Here is a 27,136-nt window from a genome sequence, read left to right as displayed (position 1 = left end):
AGCTTCTAAGAGACTCTGAATTGAATTGTTCCTCCTCTGTACAGTCACAGGATTTTTCACATCATTGAATTTTCTAGTTTCAAAATCAAGCTTCTGACATCCATCCCTGTATCATCTCCTGAGTCTCTTATAACCCCACAGGCAATGAGAAAAAAAAGCCAAGCAAATCATCAAAAGAGGAAACTAATGCCTCCAAAAGAAAACAATTGCTTTCTAATTCAACCCTGTTTGTTCTCATATCAGATTTGCTCCACTGCTGCACAGATCACTCTTCCTTCCCTCAAACCTCAAACTCCTCCAAATGGCTTCTCTGTAAGCACAGCCTGAAAAGCCATCAGAATTTTCTTTGCTTCATACAAAAAACAGCAACATGGATTCTAGAGCTGAAATGCAGCTGGCAATAGAATCAAAATTAAAATGGTTTTGCACTACTGAAGTGGTAACAGTTGTTAGAAAAATAATAATAATAAAAACCCAAAACCTAAAAAAAGAAATGCCAGCCACATCTGGTTCACAGATTTTCTGGGGGTGTGTGTTTGATATAAGGTACTTTTTGGCAACTCAGTTGCATATGGGTTCTGCATAATGAGGCCTTCAATTGCAATCTTTCTTTTCTCCTTTCTCTAGAGAAGTGCTTCTGAGGAAAAACAAAACAAAAACTCCTTCCTTGATTAATAAACTTCACTAACAATTGAAATCCAAACTCACATAACGCAATCAAATGTTCAAGTCTTGCCTACATGGGTGTCTTTTATGGTATTTTTAAACTCATTCTTAATGGATATCAAAAGCAGTAATGTTACTCACACAGTATTACAGATATCCCTGGAACTAGTGAAGGGTTATTCTTTTAAAATACAGGCATAGTTAGCATAAGTTAAACTTGATTTGAAATGTTTACACCCTTGACAGAATCACTAAAACCCAAGTTATTGATTTAAATTAAACCTCAGGGCAAAATTATTGAAAGTAGATACCATCTGTCCACCACAGTCTTAAATGACAACATTAATTGGAGTACAGTTTAACTCTCAGCTGTGACATTAAGCTTACTGCAACCTATTAACTGTTGATGTTCATATTAAACTATTAGGCCAGTCTGAAAGCTATGGAGAAACTAGTTCTACAAGTCTAACATCCATCATATGTGTTTCATATGTTGCTGAAGTAACACTGACACTATTAAAAAAAAAAAACAACCAACCAAACAAAAATCCACAACCAAAACAAACCAACACCCAAATCAACATTAAAAACCCAACAAACCACCTATAAACATATGGAGACCATGAAGGTTACTACACAAGTTAGCCAACCTACACGGTGAGGAAGGACCAACAATGCCATCAACAACATTGTGCTCTCTACCTCACATACAAGAAATAAAAACCACATGGATATCCTAGGCCATATGTTCCACACTGCTGTTGAAAGGCTTTATGCCTCAGCAAGAAAAACAGGAATAAGAAGGAATATTGGTGAGAACTCAAAAATCAAAACTGTTGCAAGACAACAGTCCATTCCACTGCATGTAGTGGCTGACTCTTGTTTAAGCAAGACCACCAGAGCTTTATGCTAAAATGCCCTAGAAAATACTTGAAGTTACAATTCCAATAAAGGAGAAGTATCAGTTACTACTTTGGAAGCACTTTTTCAAACATTAACAAAATGTAAAATGCTAGTGCCAAAGGCCCAACTGTTTTTTCTGATATTTGTACAAGAACTTCAAAAATCCTTCATGCGATAGTGGAATTACCCTGGCCATAAAATAAGGCCACAGTGAGACTGACATTTACATATATCTGATGCTCACATAAAAGCTAATGCCAACCACAGGTCCAATTTTGTGGGCAATCCTACCTAACACCTTTTAAGGGGTTATCATTTACTAATGTAACTACAACAATTATTATAGATTACACACAAAACAGTCTCTTATGAAACACAATTTTTAGGGAATTTATTTGTGTTGCGGTTCTCTTCTACTGTTACTATTATGTGAGTAATAACAGCAGGTTTAAGTCCATAAAGTGCAACTTGAGCATGCTAAATTACTTGGTCAAATCTTCACCTAATCTCCAGCACACATGCACACACACAGTCACTGTCAATCCACAGGCACAGCATGAGCAATCCTACTCCTGTCCAGCAGGATGGCACATGCTGATCTGATTCAGCACATCACAATCCACTGTTGAGGCACCTCTGCCACTGCTCTAGACTTAGTCAACATTTGCTTTGGAAAACAGCTCTCTGTTTTGCAACCTCCTCAGCCAGCACAGTCCAGACTGCAAATGTGCTGTGAGCTATTGTGAAGCATCCACGGTGACGTGCCAAGGTCTGCCTCTGCACCACCTGTTTTTGGTACAGCCATAGTTACAGCAGCACATACAGCCAGGAAAATAAAGCCAGGGTAGTAAAAGTCACCACCCACATCATCATCTCTCAGCTTTCACACTTCAGTATTAACAGTTTACCAAGTCTGGGCTTGGACTCCTGGAGGGATGAAGATTAGTTTTATAAGAGGAAAGAATTCAAAAAGCTAAACAAATACCAGTAAGATTTCAAAAATACAGAAATGTGTATGCAGATGGGAGCAGTAGTTGCTTTTACACTGAAGAAAAATTATGTCAATAATAATCTTCATTCATGTTCTACTCTTGAAATACTGGATTGTTAGGAAGCCAGCATTCTCCATCTAATACGTACTGTCCAGGGACTGCCCAAATACAAGGTTTACTTTGATGGGCTGTTCTGGAAGCTGTAAACGTTCATGTTTTATATAACATACAAATCCTACACTGAAAGTAAAGGATTGATTTGAGAAAGAGAAAACTAGGGCAGGCTAGAGGACAGCTCATCAGAACTTGATTAATAGCATCCTGGATTATGCAGAAGATTATTGTGAGCTATAAAATCCTCTATGCCTAAGCTCTAGCAACTTCAAAGAAAAAAATCCTTCTATTTAACTAACTGGAAGCTGAGCAGAAGATGTTGACATTTGACAATCTCTTCTGTTCCCATCCCCACAATGCTTTGAGATGGTTACAAAGAAGATGATTCTCTTAAAGGAGCCCCTCAGAACTCAAGGAGGGAGGAAGGGGGCATTAAGATGAGAACCTACCGAGTTTATAAAACCTCCAGATTCTCTCAATGCCAGTTCACTGGTTCAAATCTTAACCTTCTCATACAGACAAAAAACTTAGTTAACCACCTGACTGCACAGACCAAGCTGATTAAGTAACAAGCAAGAACAACATTAAAGTTCAGAAAAGTTACACATGATGTCAACACCTCCCAAAAAATCTGTTCTTTGCTCTTATTTCAGACTCAGTGACACACAATTTTTTTTTCCAAGGTTCTATACATGTACAGGCAAAAAGTGCTCAGTGTACCCAGACACATTTAAACATTAGCAGATCCTTAACCATTCAAAAAAAACTAATACTATTGCCTACCCAATAAAACCTTTCTTTATAATTAACTCATACTTGGACTACTGTCTTCCCCATAACATGTCAGGCACCAAATTAGAATGAGCTTGACAAGCCTGCTGGCTGTTAAATTACTTAAAAAGTATGTCCAATGGAGGAGAATTCCTTATTCTCAACATATTTCTGCTACAAGTTCCCCAACATATGTACACCAGAAAGCTGATCTTCTAAAAAACACTTACTCCACTCAGCAGAAATCCAAACCTCTCTCTTTGCAGAAGCATAGGAATAGCTGAGATTTTTTTCCTCTCCTCATTTCTGTTCTCCAGCCAAGTATTCTGAGTTATTTCCCTTTCTGCTCTCTTGTTTTCAAAACACCAAATACTTCATCCACTGTCCTCTTTCTCTTCCTACAACAAAGCCCATGAAACCTAAGCAACTTCTTTGCTTTTTTTCCTCAACACAGAGATGAAACCTTCTCCCCTCAGTACCACAGAAAAAATGCTGGACAAAGTGGGATAGGCACTCAACAAGAAGTTCTGAAACATGGATGTAGCCACTTCACCAGGATGCAAGTAGGTTATAAACAACATGTATACATTACAAGCTCCTTAATGCTTTCCAGGCAAGCAGGTGTCAAGGCACTTGAAAACACTACTAAAGCCTAAATGAAAATGCTGTATTTCCTTCCTGTTTACCTGCAGTCATCGAAGGTCGAGCCCGGAGATGAAAGTGCAAGTTGCTTGCGCAGCTCGTCCCTCTCTCGAGTCACCTGGCGGAGCTGATATAAAATCGTCTCCAGCTTCTCACTCATCTGTCTCGTGTCTATCACGGGGGGTGGAGATGATGCTTTACCAGTCGTACCTGACAAAGAGAGAAATACTTGGCAGTGAGCAAATGCCTCTAAAGAACAATACAACTTCACTAAAGAAGTAAGCACTAATGTTAAAAAAATCCTGTATTTCTGTCTGCAGAATCCTGTTCAAAAATGAAGCAATTCATATATAAGCTCTCATCATTGAGCTGAAAGAAGAATAACTCCAGTCAGATCCCTTGCTAGCAGAAAGGCCCTGTGTTGTGAGTTCAGTTTGCATGGGTAGGTTCCTTGCTTACTCAGGAACTTACAAGCAGCTTAAAAGGCAAGGCTATTTAGCAGTAACAACTGCAAAGATCTCAGAAACTGACATAGTGACAGAAGTCAAGTTATTTGAAATAAAGAACAACACCCACAGTTTAAAAAAACCCCAAAAATAGTAAAATTGACCCATATCAACTTATTCCAGAGATAGCAAAGAAACTGCTACAGCACAGGGGCTCTTCTCTTTCTTTTTCTAGCAGCACAGAAATACCACTTTGCCATGGGCTACAGAAAACATTTACTTTTAATGCAATTCTATGCTTTCATAGTTCACAATTTCTCAGTCTAGTAGTGAAGTTAAGGATTTCATTTAACAACGAATCATGAAAACTGGGCTTCATTTTTAACAGCACTGGCTAACACAAGCACACTACAATCACTGCAACTGGACTACACATCAAATTTCCTCTAAGGGGCACTCATACTTTAAAGTGTTTTGTGGGACTTTTTAATTCTCAGCTTTCCTAATATCAGAGCTGAACAATGATGGCTACTGTCCTCTCAGACAACTGTGAGAGCACAAGGTTGTCTCCTTCCCAAGAGAAGAGAGTCTGGTATATCACTTCCTAACAACTGCTGAAAAGTAATTCGACTCTAATTTTAGTTCTGCTCATTTAAAATTAAGTTGTAAATGTAGTTTTGCTCATGTGTCTCTCAGACACACGAGAGCAGACTCAAAGATACAGGTCACAGATGTGAAAGTTAAAGGCTTAAACACATACAGGCAATTATTTTCTACCCGAAAGAGAAATTTTAAAAATATTTTGCAAAATTATACAACTCAAACAAGTTGCTGACATACGTATTAACTTGTCAGGATGTACCTTTATTAGGCCTTTTTTTAGTTAATTAAACAACAGAATAGAAAAACAATGCTCTCCACTCACTGTCTTTTCAAAGAAAGAAACTCAAAATTATTTCACCAGGTCAAATGCTAATGAATTGCAAGGACTGGCTTTTTATCCCTAAATCCAGTTCATGAAGGTACTGCAGAACGTAAAAACCCCCTCCAACTTTTCAGCAAAACTACCTATGCTTTGAAATTCCCACACCAAAATAACTGCAGTGTCAGGACTATCATATGTAGAGCATCTACAATAATAGGATCCCTGGTTTTGTACCTTCCAGCTGCTACTGTAATGAGAATTTATGAGCATGGGCTCTTCTTTTCAATCTAACTATTGCCTAATAACGTATGCAAACACACTAATAGCAAACTGAAGAAATAAAAAAATAGCAGAAAGAAGGTGCATTCTGGAAAAAGACAAACTCGCATCACTCTGAAGAATTCTCAATGCAGGCTGCTTTTCTTACTACTTTGTTTCACTCCTGCATCCAGACAAAGCCCCTTCATCCATAAGGACTAAGGATTTCTCACTTCCAAACTCAAGTTATCCTTTCTTTTAGATGAGAAATATTCTACATATTTTTATGGCAAGAAACCAGTAATAATACACACTATACAGGGGATATAGAGAATAAAAGAAGGAAATAACTAAGTAGATACAAAAAATCAGAACATGTAATCATTTGAAAGAGTTTGGAGACATCAATGAAAAAGGAATTTCATAAACAAACTAAAAGGAAAAGGCAGACAAATCAAATTCAGGTACGCAGAAGCTGCATGGTCTTTGATAAATCCAGCAGCAACCTGCACATCATCTCACTTGAGCGGACATTTCAGAGGATGTTTAACATGGAAAAAAAACCCTTCTCATCCTTACAGAGAGGTTCAAAAGCTTATGTCATCCTGGGGCTGTTGGCAAGCAAAACAGATGAAGAGGATGCAAGAGGTCAAGAGGAAGGAGGAAATCAATCAGGAAGGCTGCTGTGCTTTCCAGGGAGGAAAGGGCACTGGAGGAACAATGTCCATCACTACTGTCACTGCTAACCCAGCAGCAGTCCCATGGACAATGTCTGCTACACAAGACCCAGACAGGCACCCAACGGCTGCCCTGGGGATCTTTATGCACAATAAAAGCAGGCCAGAGATCTACCTCTGCTCCTCAGCCTCCCCTGACAGCTTTAACAGCTTCCAAGTGACAATCTTCTTCAGGCAAGAACATTGGTGCACAGTCCCAAAGCTGTGCCAAGAAAGAAAGGCTGCTTTAAAAAAAGACGGGCTAATTAGCCTTAGGAAAGAAGCTTTTTTCACAATTGTGAAACCATTTGTCTTAGTACCAAAAGGGGTTATTTTTCATTAACTTGTCAATTTTTACAAGTACATCAACAGACACTTTCATCTCTAATGCAATGGTATTTTTGACAGAAAATATCAGCCACAAGATGCACACTGCTTAAGCGCTGTAAAAACACAGATCAATATAATGCAGTTCTTCCCACTCCTATCCTTAGAAGATTCAAAATTTACCTCTGCTTCATTTCCTGACAGGCTTCTATTTTCAATAGTTGTGCAAAAGGTCTTATAAAACTTAAATCAGATTATTGAATGCTTAAAAAATAAGCACACACATTCAGTAAAATCATTTTTCACCAGAAAAATTCCAGTCTTGGTTTCTTTTAAAGGAGCTTTTAGAGCTGAATGCTAAACCCTTCTACTGCATCAGACATCTTGATGCAGCAGAAGAAAAGTGACCTGTGCTTCCAGCTTCATATTCTTTTTCCATCTGACTGCATATTTTACATCAAAGTACTTCCTTTTTGTACAACCCATCACAGGGATCTTAAAACGCACAAGCCTGAAGGCTAAATTTCCATTATCCAAATTATGCCACCTTTCAGTAACTCACCTCCTTTCTCAGACAACCTGGATTTCTGAAAAGACATTTACTGCATGTCCTGCCAAGTGTAACTCATTCATCTGCTTCGATGAGCCTCACAACTCATTCCTGACATGAGTTGCACTTGGGTTCTGAGGACTCAGCTGCCTGGAAGTCACACCCTGGCCAGTCTCCAGGTGAGCAGCACTCACCAAGTCCTGGAGCAGCTGGCAGCAGGGATGTGTGGTGGGCAGAGAACACACTTCACCCACAATGCAGTACAGTCAGTAAGTCCTGAGTGTGCACTGACTTCATCCACAGTGAGATTTTGCAGGATTTCCATCACAGGTTGTATAAAAGAAAAGCCTTAAAAACAGAAGCTGGAGCAATCATATCTTCCTTATCATAGCTCAAATGTTGGACTCCACAGAAACCCCAAAGATCCATCACTGTAGGACATACTAAATGTAACTCTTGATGATTACTCTAATCAACAATGACTGAAGAGATAATATAGCCACACAGAAACTACAGCTTAAGAAGTTAACTTTATGTGTGGGGAAGGGGCGGCATATTTTTTGAAGAATAAGAGAACATTTTAACAGAAACAGGGCTGAAAAACTTAACCTGACCAAAGTGTACCATAATACCAAATGAGTATGTTAAGAAAATGGGCACCAATGCATTAACAGCCAACTTTAAGAAATATTATTAACATATTTTGAGTTATAATAAACTCCTTGGTCTTTGAGAAATAAACTTGTACAACAGATTCAACTAATTCAGAAGGCAATCTGTCACAAGCTAACAGAATGCCTTAATTTTACAATGATTTTTCTTAAACTCATAAATTTGTGCTCCTTCTTGCTTGAAAACAAACAAGAGACTACTCATTGTACAGGCAAGCCTTTTCCATTGTTTTCTTTCACCAAAAAGAATTAACAGATATTCAGGATATTATTTCTTCACGGTCTTGTAAATCATGAGAAAAAGTGCTAAAACTACTTACAAGAGGTATTGCAAAGCACGATCAACAGGGTTTCTCCCCAAGCTAGGGAAGGTATGAGAGTAAGGACTTATGCCTGATGTAGGAAAATTGCATTCTAAAATATTTACTTTCTTTCAATAATTTATGAGCACTTGGAAAAGGGTTACAATCTAAATTACATTCTAGTTATCATTTAGATACATTTCTTCAGATGTACCTTTTGAAGTGATCATGGAACAGCAGAGAGCACAGAACAGAACTGCATGCAGGTAAATAAAACTTCAGAAAAAACAAGCAGCAGTACATTGAGGAAAGAAAAATGAAAGGTAGAATAATGAACTGCAGAAACAGTTTCATCTGACAGACAGAAAATCTAATAGATTATGAAAGCAGTGACAATCATGTAACATGCAAGGAAAAAGGATGGGTAGCATTTCAGTATATTGTTTTAATTCAGAATATAAAAACCTAAACAAAGCCAGCAGCATTTAAAATAAAATTTCAGCTTCAATAAGTTTAAGACTATAGAAAGAACTGAACAGTGGTTCTAGAAAGGTCAACATGAAAAAAAATCTACAACCTAGTACTAAAAAATAGCAGAGGAGATGAGGGGTAGTGGGGGAAAGGCAGACACATCAGTTTGAGAAGTCCTTGCAGAATTTTGCTGAGCTGAAATACAATTGAGAGTAAAATCTGCTGCCATGACCAAGGCATGTACAGCTGGAGTTTCTGGGTTTCAATTTACAGGAGTTCCCTGGCTCAAACCCCACCTTTGTCAGGCTTAAAACTGTGTACTGAAAATAGAACCCACATTAAAATGTCCACACTGAACCCAAAGGGGACAGTGACAATGGTCACTAGCTACACACCAACCAAGGGGATGAGACTCCTCCAGCACTTCATCCTTCACATCTTCTCCTGCAGGAGCTGTGATCACTGACTCACCACATAAACTTCACAGCTCCAAAAGAAAACCACTGTCACCAAAAGGATTTCCTGAATGCAGAGACTGATAAACGGTCTCAAGGAGCAGTGAAAGACACCATGGTCCAGAGGTGGTGTCTGGAGTGCAGGAGATGGGTATTCACACACACTATTTCCATTCAAATCATTGCAGACCAACCAAATCTTTGAAAATTCCTACATGGAGCTGCCAAATGTTAAGAAGGTTCTATAACAAGCAAAATAATACCAAGAAGTGGTCAGCTCTATTATTAGTGGTTCCCTCACCACAAACACCCCACTGTCCCTTCTTCAAGACTCCATCAGTATAAATGAGTAAAGTCAGCCTTTTTATTGTTATGTTGCTCTTTTTAAAAACAGGGCATGATGTCCATGGAGTACACTCAAGTACCTTTGAAGGGAAAGAAGTTGAGAGAACTTTGTGCATGACTAGTATCAGACTGCAGCTGCCTGAAAATGGACACCAAAGAACATAGCAATAACACACTAAAGCTATTCATAATGCTTATTACTTAAGAGAACATGTTTATTAATAAGCACACTAAAAATCACCTAGAAATCAAGGATCATTCCTACAGACAGCTACATGATTTTCAAACAGTAAAACCAGAGAGTGAAGTTTACTTTAAGTGTGTGGAAGTGTTTATTTCCAAGTTTAAAGTCTTGTTTCCAGCAAACTAAATGGGTAGTCTACTACAAAGGAAATAAATCTAGATGAAAAGTTTTAATTCAGTCATTGACACCAAATATTACAGGAAAACAACTTCTGAACAGAAAGAGGGATGGGTGAGGAGGCAGAACAAAGGTAATTACTGCTGTACAGAAAAGGAGTATGATGTGGTGTCCTGGTAGTGTCCCTAGTACCTCTCCTTACTCATTCATGGCCTTTCAGCAAGTGTAATGCTGTCACTTTTTGCTTGGTGTTAACTATTGAGGTGTCTTTAGCAAATATGAACTTTGTGTCAGTAAAAAAAAAAGGCAAGAAATACAACCTACTATAGGTTGTCAGGGAAAATAAATAACTCTTTCAAACAAGGATAGAGTGTTTATTTTGAACTAAAAGAGCATCATAAGCCACACCTGCAACTGAACGGTTCCTGTGAATAGTGAAAACAATTACTTTGTTACATCCAGCTGTAGAAAGTATGAAGCAATAAACTGAAATCACAACAACATGAAAGGACACTTGTCAAAATGGCCAACGTGAAAATGAGGAGTGAAAGACTAACATTGTTGGGAAGGAATCTGATGGGAGGGTAGGAATGTTTGTTTTGGAGTAAGAATTAAGGCTCTCAGATTAAGCAACTTGAAATGCAATTAGTGAAAAAAACCCATCTGTAAATAGCCTGTCAGGCTGATAAGCTAAACAAGTGTTAAGCAAGGAAATACTGTCAGTTGAAGTCAAAGTTGGACAAGCTGGTGGAGACAGACTTATGACCACCTGATGACTGCAAGGAAAGACATAAAACTGAAGAGTCAGTGGTGGTGCTCATTACAGACTGCTGTCCATGGCATGGGGCTTCTAGCTAGATGATCTTTAATGTCCCTCCAACCCAAACCATTCTACAATTCTATGTATGCTCCCCCAGCAAAATGCAGCACAGTGATATGATCTGAGAAGAGTAAGAAGAAACACTTTTGATGAAAACGATGATGAGATACCATTTGCAAAGAACTGAACAGCTAGAAAAGTAATAGTCTGTTAAAAGAGAAAGGTGCTAATATGCAATGCAGAATGAAGAGGCTACAAGATTGACAGCTGTAATCAAAGCAATGCAAAGAGGTCCGGCTGTGGAAAGAAGAAATTTATACATGTGAAAAGATGGAAGGTCTTTTCCATTCCAAAATTCATCTAGTTAGGAACTCAGTATACTTTAAAAGAATGGAAGAGTATGCAATGCCTTTCTCTTAAAAACTATTTTAATTATAAAAACTATTATGGAGGATCTTCGCAGTCACAGCCTGTCACTTGCATGCAAGCTGCTGTGTTCCATTAAAAAACACTTCCTAAAACAAAACCAGAACAAAACTCAAACATCTGTGCATTGAGGACAGGAGGAAAAAACCATTTTTAAAGCACTAAAGAAAAACTCTGAAGCTTCATTATGGTACTAGGATAAGTGAAAAATGGCTTGATTCTAGAAGCCATAATCCTGGCATGGCATCAAATGTCAAATTATTAAGTGCACTACACAAACTAAAACTTTTTAAAATCTTTTTTTTTTTAAAGGTGTCTTCATTTTTTGTTCTATTCCTCTCTGTTATCATGATTGGTCAAGTGGAGACTTGCCAGGGACTGTCACATAGAGCTGTGTTACTGGTTTCTATCCAGTTCCTAAGTGACACTGTTGTTCTGTGCTTGGCACGACAGGCACTGAATCTCCATAAATAATTGTTCTGATGTCAGAGACACAGGACTATAGTTCTGTTCAGAGAGTTTGCTGGTCACAGGGAGTGGGCAGATGAAGGATGCTTTTGTTTACAGACAAAAATTTTTGTCATTGACCAAGAACAAAGGGAAAGGATATACAGAGAAAGACCATGACAATTTAATGATGATTTGTTCCTTCGAGGGGACAAAGCTGGGGCTGACAGCCAGTGGTGGTATTACACCATTACAGCAGTTTATATGGTACCTCTTATGGAAATAAACCGTGAGTATTTGCTCACCATACCACCAAAACCACCTGTTTTACACACACAGCATCAATTTTATTAAAACATCAGGAAGAAATGGAGGAAAGCAAAAGAGGAAAAAAAATATTGCCATCTAAATTAATTTTGAACAATGAAGAAAATACACAAGAAAAACCTGCTGACACTCTGCATTTTTATTTACATACAGATATAAATGAATAAAAAGGCAGAGTTTCTTCTTCAAGACTGCTAACCTGCCATTACACAGGGGGGAAACTGGCTTCCACTCAACTGCTTATGCTATCACATGCACATGAGGATGGAAGTTTATTATTGCATCCCTCATGCTCTGCAAGCCCCACAGAGGCAGGGAAAGAAAAAAACGCTTGGATGACAACACAGTACTCAGAATAGACAAGCCCTAAGCTTATCTCTGAGTCACATTATGCAAATTGCATCACTCCTTGCTCTGCTTTTATATTGACATCACTAAAAACTGAGAGAAGCCCAGAATATCCATTTATTCCCCGTACAGAAGCTGCTGGATAACTGTTCATTCATCTATGCTGCTGCTCTCCATGCTGATGGCACTCTTGGCTTTCAATGAGAGAATCAGAACTGCAAATATACCCAAGACTTGTGTACACCATGGGTTTGTATTTTGATCAAAAGATATTGTCTTATCTTTCTCTCCTTCTTTCAAAATACTAACGCTGGGCTTTATTTATTGGATTGAGACCGAGCCGAAGTTCTCAGAACTATCATCTTCTAACAACAACCTTAGTTCTATTTAACATTAGTTCATAGATCAGAGTCTTTTTCTGGAAAATAAGCCCATTGTTATATACCATAGTTTCATAAATTAACTCAAACACAGGATAGCTGTAAAATGTATAGCAGCATCTCCATTTTACAACTTCCTGACTTGGAAGTATTTCAGAACAAGATCATGCAATTAAAAATGCTGGCAGCAGAACCATCTCTAACAATAGCGAGGATAATTAAGGCTTGGGAAGAAAAGAAGAAGCACATGGACATATGAGTCTCTAGTTACATTTATGAACTATGGAGTCTAAAGACTACATATTAAAGATGGTATTATCTCTCCTAATTAGATGATGCTAAGCTTAATTATCTGAAGATTTATCTGGATGTACTTAGTGGCCCCAAAACCTTTTGCATTTCCCCTAAAAAGTCAAATGTGCCCATCTGTTTCTGAGCTACTCAATAAAGAGAATCAAGGTATTAATTTTAAACCAGTGTTTTGAACACAGCTATAATGAAATAGATCCCTTATCTTTCCCGTGAGGAAGGTCTATGTGAGTGGGGAACTAAAAATACTCCTTGATATACATGTGTGTGCACATCTAACTACCAATGTCAAACTGACCAGATTCAAAACCTTGCACTATCTCCAAACCATGACAATTTACCTCTTTTCACTGGTTTTCATTGATTTCATAGGTTAAACTTACTATTTCTACTTCACAGAAATTATTGGGACAGAGTGGGGGGAAGATGCATATGAAATTCCTCAAATGCTACAGCACCTCAGTATTTGTTAGGATTCCATTCAAACTAGTCATATGAAGCCTTAGGGGAGCTGGCACGCAGGCAGATTTAGTTATGATGGTTTGTCATTCAATAAATCCGTCAGTATTAAAATAAACTTTGAAGTGACTTGCAAAGATGTCTATTAGTGTATGTCAGTTATTAAGCAATTTTTCTGTTGATATTGGATCAGAAAAAATACTGTCTCTTGTAGAACAAGACATGAGGGTGAGAAAACAGTTGGAGCAAAAATCAGACTCATTAATAACAAGTCTATAATCAAACCATAAAATAAAGAGTTTCAAAGAATTCTCCTGGCTGTTAATCTCTTAAATATTAAATACCCAGCATTCATTAATAATTTGAATAAAACAAAATTATGGACAACAGATCACAATTTTTGTTTAATAGCAGGGCACTTAATTTTCAGGTCATAAAACAACTTCGATCACTGCAAACTTCAAAGACAAACTAATTCTGAGGACAGTCTCTAATGTCAAATGCATAGATCCAAATTCAGTATGAACTTCAGGATCTTAAAATATGAACGAAACATAATTTGTGGGAAGTAACAAAAAATTAAACAAAATTAAGGTTTAAATGTGCCACTCCTTTTTAAAATGAAGAACATGGAACTAGACAGTACCACCTGCATTTCTCCTGTCTCAGCCATCACTTCTTCCAATTATCCCACAAACTTACTGGAGTTTGTTTTAGAATAACTACCTTCTTTGGAAGGTGCCTTTCTGATCATCCTAAAAATTCAGGAACTTTTTTCTTTCTATTTCCAGTCCCCAATTTACTTGCAGCAGCAAATGAAATCTACCCTTCCTTCAGGCAGTAGCATACAAGTGTGGTCTTGATTAAAATCAAACTAATGTGTCACAGCTTCCAGTATTTTCAGTAAATAGCTCATTCAGGCCTAAAATCTTGTTCCTGCTTGCTGGAGTTAAAAGTTCAACCCAATGACAGCAACAGATGTCTAGTCACATCCTTAAAAAGACAACTGACTTGCCTGGTGCTGTCAGGGAAGTCTACAGATGCCTGACACAACATTGGAACTTTAAATATGCAAGAGCCTGCATTCCCTGTCCAGGACAAATGACTTCTACACAGATTTCACAACAGAAGGTATCTGTAAAAGTAAAAATGAGGAAAACTGACAGTTAATAGAGTTGCTCCAAGAGCATCTTGTGGACAAAACACCTCTAATAATGTTTCTTATACCTCCAATTTTTTTCCTAAGTATTTTGTCTTTCCCAATGATTTTAAAAACAGAGAACATGAAGCAATTCATTGAACACAGGGAAAAAAATGCTAAAGCTTACAGCCACTGTCAAAGGTTCAGAAGGCTATGGCCTTGGCTAACATTATTTATAACTTCTATGATGCTTTTGACTCTGACCACAATTTTCACATCTACAAAAATACATACACAGACACACACACACACCACACACGCTTAAATATATTCTCATATGTCCAGATTTGTGTAAACACAATGTTGCCATTTTTACATCATTTTACTATGTAACACAAAGCATAGTTACATCACTTGAAATATCCAAATGTAACAGATTTTACATGCAACAACTGCAGCCAGCCATGAAAAGGCCGAGCTTGCACTGCACAAAAGTACACTTGTTTCTGGTGAAGATGGATGGTTACATCTTATAGTTCAACTGCTTTGATTTTACGACCAGGATATCTCTCTACCCTTCCCAGAGGCAACCTTAAAAAGTTGTTCTCCCAGTTCCCAAAAGACACACTCATCAAGTTCTTATATTAATGCTTTACTCACCAATGCTGCTCAGAGAACTGCTGCTTTCAGAGTCAGAAGGCATTATGGACAGCACACTGTAAGTAGACCCTAGAATCAGGAAAATAAAAATAGTATTAACTTTTTCTCCCCCTTTTCCTCTGTACAAACAAAGCTATGATTCATTTCCTTGATACTGTAGATGCCAAATAAACTAACTAAAATTACTAAAATTATTCAAATTACTAAATTAGAGAGAAGACACATCACTGGAACATAAAAATCTAACAGGTAAAGTATAACTTGTAAACAAACACTTCACTGTGCACTTTTCGTGGTAGAAAACCATTTTGGATAACATGGTAAAAATGAGTCCAGCAAAATATAAGTACATCAGTTATTTCAGACAGACTGAAAACACAGAGTTTCAAGTCTATTTCAGAAGATTAGGAGTGATACTTGTGACAACAGTGGCAATCTATTTTGGTTTCTCATGTCTTTACATGTACCAACTCCTAATTCATTGGGTAACTACTTTGTATTCTTCTTCTCAAACTTCATTCAGACTTAAAAGTTTCATTTAATTTGTAAATAAAATTTGCCTGCATCCATTTGCAACTTTCAGTATCTGGTCTTAAAAGGAAGGACCCACAAAGCAGCAAGTTGACTCAGGTATTAATAGATCAACAGACAGTGAAGCCCTTCGTTTTAGCTATTTTAGAAGTATGCCAGATTTTATTTACCAGAAGAACTAGAAGGACAGGTTCTACTTCAAAACATTAACTAAACAGCTCCACCGTCCCTCACAGACAGGATAAACACACCATGGTAGAAAGACAGGCAATGATTATGTACAAAAGCCATTAAATCTAGGCTATTTTCAGCACTTGCCAGGATGCAAGAGCTGTGCTCACAACAGCCAAGCCCTAAGGCCGTTTCAATAATTTCAAGAGCTCTCTTTCCTAGAGTCCCTCCTTATATCCAATATTTCTCTCCTAGTTTCTTTGAAATGAAGAAATAAAAACTGAGAAGCAGCAGGAATAACTGCATGCAATAGACTGAAGGAAGGATAGGCTAGAAAACAAAAAATAAATTAGTTTTTGTTTATCTCCTCTGCTTCTTAGTAGAGAAAAGCATGATATCTGTAACTACATGTAACTAACTATGGTATTAGATGAATGAAAGGCAAGATTTGATAAAATAATTTTACTAACACAAGTAATAATAAAAAAATCAATTAAAAAAAGAAAAAAATTGAAAATAAGCAAGAAGAGTTGTATCTTGAAGTAGACTGTTTAATCTGACAAATCTCTATGAAAAATTATTTTAAATATATTGGTTACAATAATTCTATTCAATTGTATGGGATCTAATATTTTTGTTTTGTTCAAATTTTTTAACAAAATACAATGAGTACACCACTGACACACTGGCTTCAGAAAATCTGCTGAACATTTTTGCTTCTATTTCAGACATTTTCAAAAAACAGTAATTTAAGCTGTATTCCTATTTGATTAAAGTTTATTAAAAGCTGAATAATTTCCACATTAGCTATATTTAACCTCCTTGCATATTCTAAACTCATATGACTTGCAGTAGTTCTTGCATTCTGGACCTAGACTGACTAGAATCACAAGTTGAAAAAAACAAATCAATATATTAAACAGAGCAGGACATCTTTATGACAGACCACATGTACTGAGATTGTATCAAAACTGTGTGGGACTCAAGCACAACAAAATCTTGTGCCAGGAAGTGATACTTAATTATGCTCAGCAAATGAAGGCAAAATTGCCCAGTTCCTCTAAAGATTACACAGGAATTCCACACTTAAACTTGTAGCAATTATTAGCTGCTTTTGCTTTTAAGACTGAAGAAATATAAGATTCAAAAAATCTCATCATCTTAACTGATCTTTGTTTTATTTATCTTCAAGACACTGAACCTCTCTGTCTTCTTGTCCTGCCAGAGACAGGACTTAAGAGGAGTTAAATTCTGCTCTCTGGAATGGACAGAAAGGTTTTGTGAAGCTGACTTCATCAATGGAGAAATATGACTCTCCAAAGCCATGTTCTTAAAACATTAGCTCATATTTGTAGACACAAGATCCGGTATGCATGGCATGCTATGAAGAAAACCTACAATTGTGAACAGGGGAGGAATCATCTGACCCATTCATAATTCCTCACTTACAATAACAACAACAACAATCTAGTCACATTGTCTGGTTTTGTTTTGTTTTTAAATTACACAGGGTACAAGTTCATTATCTGTAACAAGTGCCACCTTTGTCATCAGAAGCAGTATCAGTAAGCATCAGAAACAACACCCAGGTCCCCACACAGCTGTCACAGTATTAAAATTCATCTTAAGGTACTGTACTGACACACATCCTTGTATTAAATCCAGGCTAAAGTGGCATTGTGCTTGGCATATTTTGCTTGATTCAGCTAGCAATATATCATTGGTACCTGCAAATGCTTCAAGAAATATTTCCCCACTGATTAGGATGCCACCTCACATAAATGAAAACACTCAAAATCATCCCAACAACAATTTAGATACAGGTTAAAAAAAAAAGAAAGAAAAGAAAAAGGCACAGGTCAGTTTCTACAACCAAAGGCACTAGAACACCCTGTTTACTTGTAAGCTGCATAACCACGGTATTCTAATTAACTTGTTGAAAACTCACCTTCCCCCAAAAGAGTTTTCCACTTTATTTCCTGCTCTTAATGTTTTGACTATCCATCTTGTCAAATTGCACCAAAAGAAAAAAAGATCTGAACACTAAACCCAGTAAAAGTCAAATACTTTCTTAGATCAAGGTTGAAAGTGCTTCACACCTAGTTCACATGCCTTTCACCACACTTCTACAAATAGTTCATTTAATATTTTTCTGCTAGTATTCGCTTTGCATACTGAAATTCCCCAGAGGTAAAATTTGCTACATCTGATTTCAATTCACTGATTTATAATAATTGCTGACATGTTCCTAAAGTTTAAAATTACAACTCACAATGACAGGATTCTGAGAAACACAGTAGAACCTATATCTACTGAAAAATAGAAATAAGAAAAAACTCTAAATCCAACAACTACATCAAAAAGAAAACCCCCAAAAGCACAAGCAAACCAAAACCCAAGCATATCTTCTACAGATTCACATTCACATGGTGAGGGAAAATACATGACCATCCTGTCTTGACATGGCAGACTTGCTTTCTCTTTTACTTATCCAGACATAAGCTTTGGATCAGTTCCTGGCTGTATTAAACAGCTTTGGCAGAGCACAGGGATTTAGAAACTGCTACACTATATACTTGAGAAGCTTGAGAATCTCATTTCCTTCTATTTTCAACAACTAGAGCAAGTCAAATTTCTTTAAGTTATTACTGTCTTTATTAATCAGATTACAGGAAGGCCACTTAAGAACTCACAAACTCAGGAAAGGAACTTGTTGCTTAAGTGTGGAAGCCACCTCCAGGGACAACAAAGAACTGTGTTCCAGTTTGCCTTCATCTTTTACACAACAGCCACACAGAAAGAGTGATATGTATTTTACTTGCCAAGAAAGGCAGTGATGGTGGAAACAGGAAAAAAAAAACAAAAGAAAAAAAAAACTAGAGAAAAGGTACACATCCTGAGAAGACTGCAATTGTCTAAGCCAGCAATATCCTCATCAGGAGTATCAAATCAAGACTGGTGGAATGAAACCAGTCATACAAAATGAAAACAGAACATTTCTCTCTTCTGTCTTTCTAACTTCTGAATTGTGAAACACCATGCAACATGGGACAACACCTGTTCTTAAAGGAGAAACTACAAAAAGCCAAGCCAGCTATCTCCAAATAATGTCTCCAAAACAAGCTTGCACTTGGCACCTTCTTTAAGAAAGTAGTACAAAGGATCAAGTATGATATCTTCTGGGATATTACTGAATGACTTGTGAGAAAAAATACAGTGTTCAGATTAAGAGAAATAAAATGTCAACTGCCAGTACTACACAGAAACTTCTCATCCTCCTCCACACAAATACACAGGCTCTGCTCATAACTCTAAAGCACAGCGTATCCCAGGGGACTGGAGTGGCCAAAGAAGGGACAGGGATTCACCTCTGAAAGTGTATATGCAGTGAATTTTGCAATCTTCTAATTATTCCCTCCCCGCCTTATCTTACAACTCGATTCAAAGAAGCCTATTTTCTCTTCCAAGCTTCATTTTATGAACTAAACTGTGTTGCAATAGTTCCTCTCTCAGATAAACACCCTCAGCACAGGGCCAAAGAGACAAGTATACTGAACCTGCTTCAGTGTGGGAAGAACAAGGGGGTTTATTCAAGGAGCATGAGGTGTTTTATCTCACATGATGGGGAGTGCTCAGATCTTGGTAGCACAGCTCTTGGTAGGTCATCCATCTTTAGGGATGGAATTTAGATGTGCAGTATGGTTGACTCCTAAATTAGGCACAATTTCTAACTACGAACACTTAACTTATTGCAGGACTGAGACTGGAAGGAACCTTTTCCTGTACAAATTTACTTCTCTGTGTTTAAGGATAATGTTAAACAACGCTCCATGCTCCTCAGCTACAATTTTCCATTGTTAATTGAATTCTGCTCCTCCTCCCATCTCCCTTTGCAGTGCGGCGACTGCCAGCTGATTCAACTTATTGTCAACAAATGATTTTTCTGACGGAAATCCAATGCACTGGATAAGAGGGCAGCACAACAAACATTGCTTTATCCACATCTCCATGCACAAAACCAAACCAACATTGGCAGGACTCCTACGTGCTGGGGGAGCACTTGTTTGATTACAACTGGAAATGACCCAGAATTCAATGTTCCCTTTGCCTTTACAAAAACAAAACTGCCCAAGGAGCTCAAGACTACCTGGATTTGCCTTGCTCTGTGTCTGAATCTATTCTTCCCATGGCAGCCTGTGCAGCCAGGTTTGTCACAAACCACAGGACATGGTCACTGCTTGCAAGCTGTGTGAAACCCAAACACTAAATTCTGATCTTATAAAAAACCTTCAATGGAGTATTTGCTTCCATCTGTGTCACACTTATTTCAGATGTTTCACAGTCATTTACCCTGAAGGATATGAGTAACTCCAAGAACAAAGGCACAAAAACTTAGCAGTAAAGGTCAAATAAAAGCAGATGCCATCTCACCAAAAGTTTGCTATTTCTTCCCAGTCTGCTTTCAAGCACAGCTTCGTTATTTATTCTGTATATCTATTTTTAGTACACCATGAAAACTAAATCAACATGAAATGGCTTTCCAAATAATTAACCAGCTAAAAACCCACATTTTTTATTTCTCCAAATAGCTCAATCTGGAACAGTTTCACAGAAATGGTGAGGGTCAAAAAGTTCATTTTCCTTTTCAATAAAAAAAACTTTTAATAACAAGGTATTAATGAGATATTTAGACATTAATATTTAAAGAGCTGTTTGGGAAAATATAGATGCTTTACCATTTAAGTCAATCTGGAATTCTAAGTGATTACAAATACACTCTTTTTAAGGACAGAACACTTCACACATGAAAAAGGACTGAGGCACCTTTCTCTGAAACATTTAATAAAAATGAACCTAAAGTCAGATTTAAGTGATAATCATGATTTAATATGACAATTTATGTTAAGGCCTAGATTCAAAAAGTTGCCAGAAGCCAGAGACATCCGTAAAGATGCCCTGAATTCAGTTTCTAGCTGTCAGTCAGTACAGCATCATATCTTCAGCTATTAGAAACAATGCTAGACAAATATCCATAAATTTCCTATTTTCTTAGCAACATCTGAACAACAGAAATATTTACTTCCATAGGCTTAAGCATAAAAGGCAGAGAAAAGAGTAACTGATTATGAATTCTTCAACCTCAGTATTTAGTACAGATGGGAAAAATTTGAATTTAAAATCAAGTTTTAGTAAAAATGCAGTGCAGGTAGGTGAAGCAAATTATCTTATATTTCAGCTCATGTGGATTGCGCATGAGCTGATTATTATCAGCAGTGCTGTCTTCTGTTCTAAAACATGATGTGGCATTATAACTATCTTATCAAACAACTACAGATTTTTTATTAATTATTTTAATTTTTGTTTTTAACACAGATGCTTTAACAATTCCTATTAATATATTCTGTGGACCACTTCACTGGCAAAAAGGCAAAGGTATCCATTTTTTCTTCCTTCTAGCTATCAGGAACATTTCAGTTGTTTGCTGGATTATGTATGATATGCTGGATTATGTATGATAGTATCTCCTGATACCATCTACCTTTTTAAACTCATTAAGTACAATACAATCTTATAATACTACCTATTTTCTCTGAATATCCTGATTTTTATAACCCTAGCACATTGACATGTGCCAAACTTCTTTTTCTAACAAGAACCAGAACAAAGTAGATGGAATGCTCTTCTCAGAAAGCAGCCCACTACTACTGAAGAACAAAACCAGCAACTAACTGAAGAAGTTACTTACACAATACTTCCTCATATGAGCCTGATGTTTCTAGTCTGGAATCCTCATTTTGCTACAAGTTACAAACCAGTTCACATCTGCTGCTCTCAGGACTGCAAGAGATGTATCAACACAACCAGTCAAATCTGGACTATGTGGGAGTCACTACTAAATGCGCCTGCTTTGAAATTAAGAGCCGTGTTGGGATATTTGACTTTTCCAACCCATGCATCTCTCAAAAGGGTGGTTCATGTTACTTGTGTGAAATCTGGCATAATGCTCAAGAAGCTTCCTTGCAACCTTGAAAGGAGATACATACTCCCCAGCTAAGCCCTGAAAAAATGAACTCTCTCTATATAGCTCTTCATAGCATGCTTCAATATTCAACCCTTACTCAGAAAAATACAAGGGGAAAAAATGTCCCCAGATGGTTCCATTAAGCTATGTTACAGAAGGGTTTTAAATTCAACTTTGTTGTTTTGTTACAATGGAAAAAACTATACACACTTTCATACAGAAGAGCACTTAGATCCAAGCTTCTTCTGTCTCTGTTTATAGCAGTTGTTACTTAAAATGCTAAGAGAAAAGATATATCTAAGCTAAACAATTTGATTTAAATCTTCTTGTCGCCTTGGCAAGTTAATTTTATTCCTTGACACTCAATTTCATTTAAGATAGCAAAAGTAAAGAAGAACAAAAACCACAGCTTTTTCCCCTCCCAGTGCTGTAGATAAGGAAATCCAACTGCCAGCAGTAATTCCATATTAAACACATATATATTTATTCTGTAGGCATAGAGTACAAGACTCTGCTCCGTAAAAGAGATGTCAGTCCTTGTCACCTAGAGACTTCAGGCCCAAGTCCTTTTCAGGACATCTGCAATTACAGGAAGGTCATCAGAACTGTGTGAAGCTACTTGCACACACCAAGTACCACAGACAAAGGAAATGTCAAATCCATGGCCAAGTGACCAAGATCCTTCTCAAAACCCAGACAGATTGGAGCAATCATTCTGTGTGCATCTATACAGGATCTTTCCAGAAATCTATCAGTTTTCACAAAGCTAATAGCTTCACCAGACAAATCTTCCAAGTTCCAAGCACTGCTATGATCTCAGAAGGGGCAGAGAAAGTAACAATATCAATTAAGGATATATTTGATCCACAGACTGTATTTTTTCCAAAGACAAACACATATAAAAAAGAAACCACACCTACACTCTCATTCAAACAACACAGCGAAGTATGTCCTTAATTGCTCTGCTGTACTGAGTGATTATTACAGGAGTCTATTACCTATGAACTATTTACAAAAATAGTTTGTTGCAGAAGCCCCCAGGCATGAACTTCATGCCTCTTCTGGTTACAGCTGCACCGCCCACAAGAACTGCCCATTCCTCACCGGAGGTAACCTTCGGCTGCAATGGGGCAGTAACAGCCCGATTACCTCAGCCACGGGTTGTGTGTGAGCAGATCTCTCCCTGACACACACAGGCAATACACAGAAAAATAGTGCTCAAGCTTCCTAAAGGCAAAAGTAACACATGTAACTAAATAGAACAAAAAGGCATCGTCCCCCAAGTACCAGAGTGCTCATGCATACAAATGCTCACTCTACCTAGGAGCTGAGAGCCAAGACTGCTGGAAAAATAGGAACTCATCTGGAAGCAATTATAGCTCCAACTCCTGCTTTTTGCCTCTTCTCTGGAGGACATGAGGTCTGCTACTTTTCCTTCTCTCTCAGTCATGGCAGGACAAGGAGGAGACAAGGTTCTCAGCCTCTGCTGTGGTTTGACAGAGTGGGGAGGCAGCCACATGGTGCTTTTCAATGTCAAAGGAGTTTCCTTGCTTAGACATAGATGTTCCTAGTGGTTTCTTAACAACAAGACCCTGTATGGAGACTAAAACCATTTGAGTGTCTAGAGAGGATGTTTCCTACATAGCAAGGGCATCAACATACTAAACTGGCCTTTGAGCTTTTCTGTAGTTGTTATTTTGGGAGAAATGTAACTGCTGCAAGTGTGGCAAGTCACCTAGTGCCCGATGACTGACTCAGGACCTTTTAAACCAACAGGTCTGGCTTAGCAAGCAATCAGTTACTGTGTGTGTACAAGCAATAGGTGGGAACTTGAGGCCCTAGTGAGAGGCAGGTAGATCTTACTAAGGGGAGGATTTCTAGAACCCAAATTATCACTGTAAGAGCAACTTTAAGGGCACAGAGGGGAAAGGGGTGGCAATGCCTGCAATGCAGGCAGCCAAATGCTATTGGCTCTATCAATTGTGGAAAAAGTTCTAAAGCTTAATGCACTGACAGTGTACTGATAAAAGCCTGAAATCACACTCTGACAGGAAGCAGTAGCATTAGCATTACTTGACGACACACACTAAGCTATATGGAGTGCAGCCGACTTCCTTGGGGTCGGTAGAAGAGACACAGGCTAAAAATTCAGCAAATGCACTTGATGTCCAGTGTGCTACTCCAAATGCAAATATAATGCCCTAGTCCACTAAGACAGAAGTGACAGAAGAGAAGAAGAAAGAAAGAAAACAAGACTACAACACAGAAGAACATGGCATATTAGACAGCAAAAGTCAGAGCTGTTGAGGGGAGAAAGAGTGGCCTCTCACCCAAGGGAGGTGACTAAGACAATAAACAAGTCAAGGCTTGTCATGACTGGGAAGTCACCAGCCTGAAAGAAAGGTCTGGTTTCTCCTTAACCATCTCTCATCTTCACTTGGGAGCAGAAGAGCAAATAAAGAGGCTACCTCCCCATCAGCACCACTTGTCAGGCATGAAGTGGGGACAGTTTTAACATTCAGGTTCACCTACTGATGGCAGCACAAACATGCCCTCAATAAATACGCCAGGTGGTTGGGCATAGCAAACTGCAACACTGTGCAACCTCTTCATTTAACTGAATAAACACCCATATTTCATTGATTCCACATCAGCGACAGAAGAGGCAGTAAATATTGTGTCTCCAAAGGCAGCCTTGAGCAGGCTTTGCTGTGCAGGCTTCGTGGCTGGCTTTGACACTTCTTCTCTTCTACTGGCTTTTGTTCCATCTTTTTCCTTGAACAGGTTCTGCAGATGTTGGGGATTTTCCTGAAGAAGATAGCATCAATAAAACTAGCTGCTGTCAGGATCAAGTGCTCCTTTGTGCTTCCCATGTCAACAATAGCTATGAGAAAAGCGATGTTAAGGGTGTGCAGAGGACAGAAAAAAAACCCATGAGAATGGTAGTGGGTCTAAGGAAAAAAAGGTAAACATTCATTGCATCCAGTGTTTTCCTCACATACAGCTTCCAGCATGAAACACTGACATACAGTTCAACACTAACTAAACTATAATCAAACCCAAGTCCTATAAACTAAGAAAAGGCTTCCCTCTAAAAAACCCCTCCTAAAGCCTGAAGTGGGATGAATTACAGTGCTACTGCACCCACAACCACCAAATATTTGAAAGACATTACAACGAAGACCAAATTCAACTACCCTGTAACATGAGAAACTGCTTAGGAAATGACAAAGAAGACACAGGTTCAGAAGCATCACCATTTATCACAGGATTAAATCTTCCATCATGAACTACAGCCACCTTTGTTACAGCAACTCTTCTCTACAAGACATTTTCACCACTTTTTTCTCTATTCTCTCATAGTACTGCTGCTGTTACAGAGATATTCTACATTGCCATTAGATAAATCAAGAATATTCAAGACATTTAAATTACAAACAAGTGAATTACATTCAATCACAATTTTCCAAATCCACCTTATGTTGCTGCATGATTTTACTGTTAAGAATACAAAGTAGTAAAAAAAAAAAAAGGGAAGTCTAATTGTGTAAACAGAAATATGTAAAAGCAAACAGACAACTGGAGCTCAGCTCAACAGTTTCACAGTTTCATCTTTCCTAAGAGTGCTATAAAGCACAAATACCTCATGGGAATCTTCAGCCCTCCATCTTCTCTCTGCTTGGATAATATCTTTCAAAAATCGACATTTTGAGTACATTAGAAGATATGTCAAAAACAACTGTGAATATTAGTTTGGATCCATTTGAAAGCAGTTCATATTTCAAAATCCACACTGCAACAAATCTCAAAAGGGTTTTAATTTGTACAAAAGCATATAACTATCTCTTTTCTTTCACAAATAACACCACAGGAAAACTTCAAAGAAAATTTAAATTCTTCAACTGAAAAGAGGATTGATACCATGTAGCTCTTTAAATCATTGCTTTCCCTTCCTTGCTACCCTTTACCCTGATGGGAAAATAAATCCTGCAACTTCTCACTTAAGGGCTAAATTTGCTTTTTAATTAAAGATGCTTGTGCTGATTCTGTTTTATTTAAAATGCAGAGATCCTCCAAAAATACTTAATAAATCAGTACTTAAAAAAAAATGCACAGAATTAAGATAATTGAAATAAGTGAGGGGAAAGAAATCCAAGCCACTGGAGAGATCTTGAAAGTAAAATAAACCAACCAAACAAAAAAGCCAAACACCCAAGAACTCATTCCCAGCCAGAGGAAACATTTACGACTTCACAGACTCTCGCAGAGGCTCAGACTTTTTTGATCAAGAGCAAAGTCAGATTACCTACATGCTGCTACTATCTATCTTCAGTATGAGGACAATGGGATGAACCAGAAAGATTTAATCCCATGAGCACTCTTATTTTTTGGCATGCTCTCTGTATGTATCCAGTTACGTCTCCTGACAGGTGAGAGTTTGAGGTTGGTCATATTTATTTATCTTTCAGTTTCATAAAGCATGCTTCCCTCCATTCTCTAGACAGATTATCAGAGGGAAGAGTCTCAATGCCCAAATGTACATTGCTTGAGAAAACAAACAAATAAAACCCGACGAGCCCTCTTCACTCGCCCAAACAGAGGTCCTGTCTCAGTCCCCTGCACTATTAACAAGTCCAAGCATCAGAGTCATATAATATAATAAGCAATACAATGAAGTTGTTACCTTCAGGTAGGCTAAAGGAAAAACAAATATACATAAAACCAAGGAACTGATCAATATTTGCAACTATCCTAGACACATTATGCAGAAACACCCTCCCAGGAATGCAACTTAAAACTGAGTTCAGTTTGTATATAAGATCATCTAGAACCTGTTCATTCTACATTAAGAAGTGGGCCCATCAAAAAGCACAACTTTAAGTGCTCTTTGGTGACACCATCAGACAGCAATTATCACACATAAAGATAAGCCATCAGGAAGATTTTGAAAAACTAAACCCTGACTATCTGAGCTACCACGGCCCTTTGAAGAGATGAGCAACACCCCTTTACTAAAAATCTGTAGCAGGGAAGTATGTTGTTTTGAACAAGTCAGAACAAGCCCTGCCTGGTTACAGAACTTATGTCCCTCCTGCTACTTTTAGGCTGAACCCCTGTAATCATCCCTAGAAGTGCAAATACTAACCACGATTATTAATGACTTGACATTTAGGCACAGC

The 27,136-nt window shown here is 37.8% G+C and overlaps 1 protein-coding gene across 2 annotated transcripts in view; it reads right to left on the bottom strand.

Annotated features, from left to right (window-relative positions):
* DLG5 (discs large MAGUK scaffold protein 5) overlaps nt 1-27,136 on the bottom strand; it is a 98,495-nt gene that overhangs the window by 47,464 nt on the left and 23,895 nt on the right. For both annotated transcript variants that reach the window (XM_030951776.1, XM_030951777.1), the window contains exons 2-3: nt 15,233-15,301; nt 4,133-4,298 (exon numbers count right to left, since the gene is read on the bottom strand). In XM_030951776.1, coding sequence (XP_030807636.1) covers nt 4,133-4,298; nt 15,233-15,301 — 235 coding nt within the window. The remainder of the gene's footprint in view (nt 1-4,132; nt 4,299-15,232; nt 15,302-27,136) is intronic.

Source organism: Camarhynchus parvulus, chromosome 6 (assembly GCF_901933205.1).
Source record: "Camarhynchus parvulus chromosome 6, STF_HiC, whole genome shotgun sequence".
In the NCBI taxonomy this organism is placed as follows: Eukaryota; Metazoa; Chordata; class Aves; order Passeriformes; family Thraupidae; genus Camarhynchus; species Camarhynchus parvulus.
Note: the sequence above shows the minus strand (reverse complement) of the source record. Positions and strands in the feature narration are given on the sequence as shown.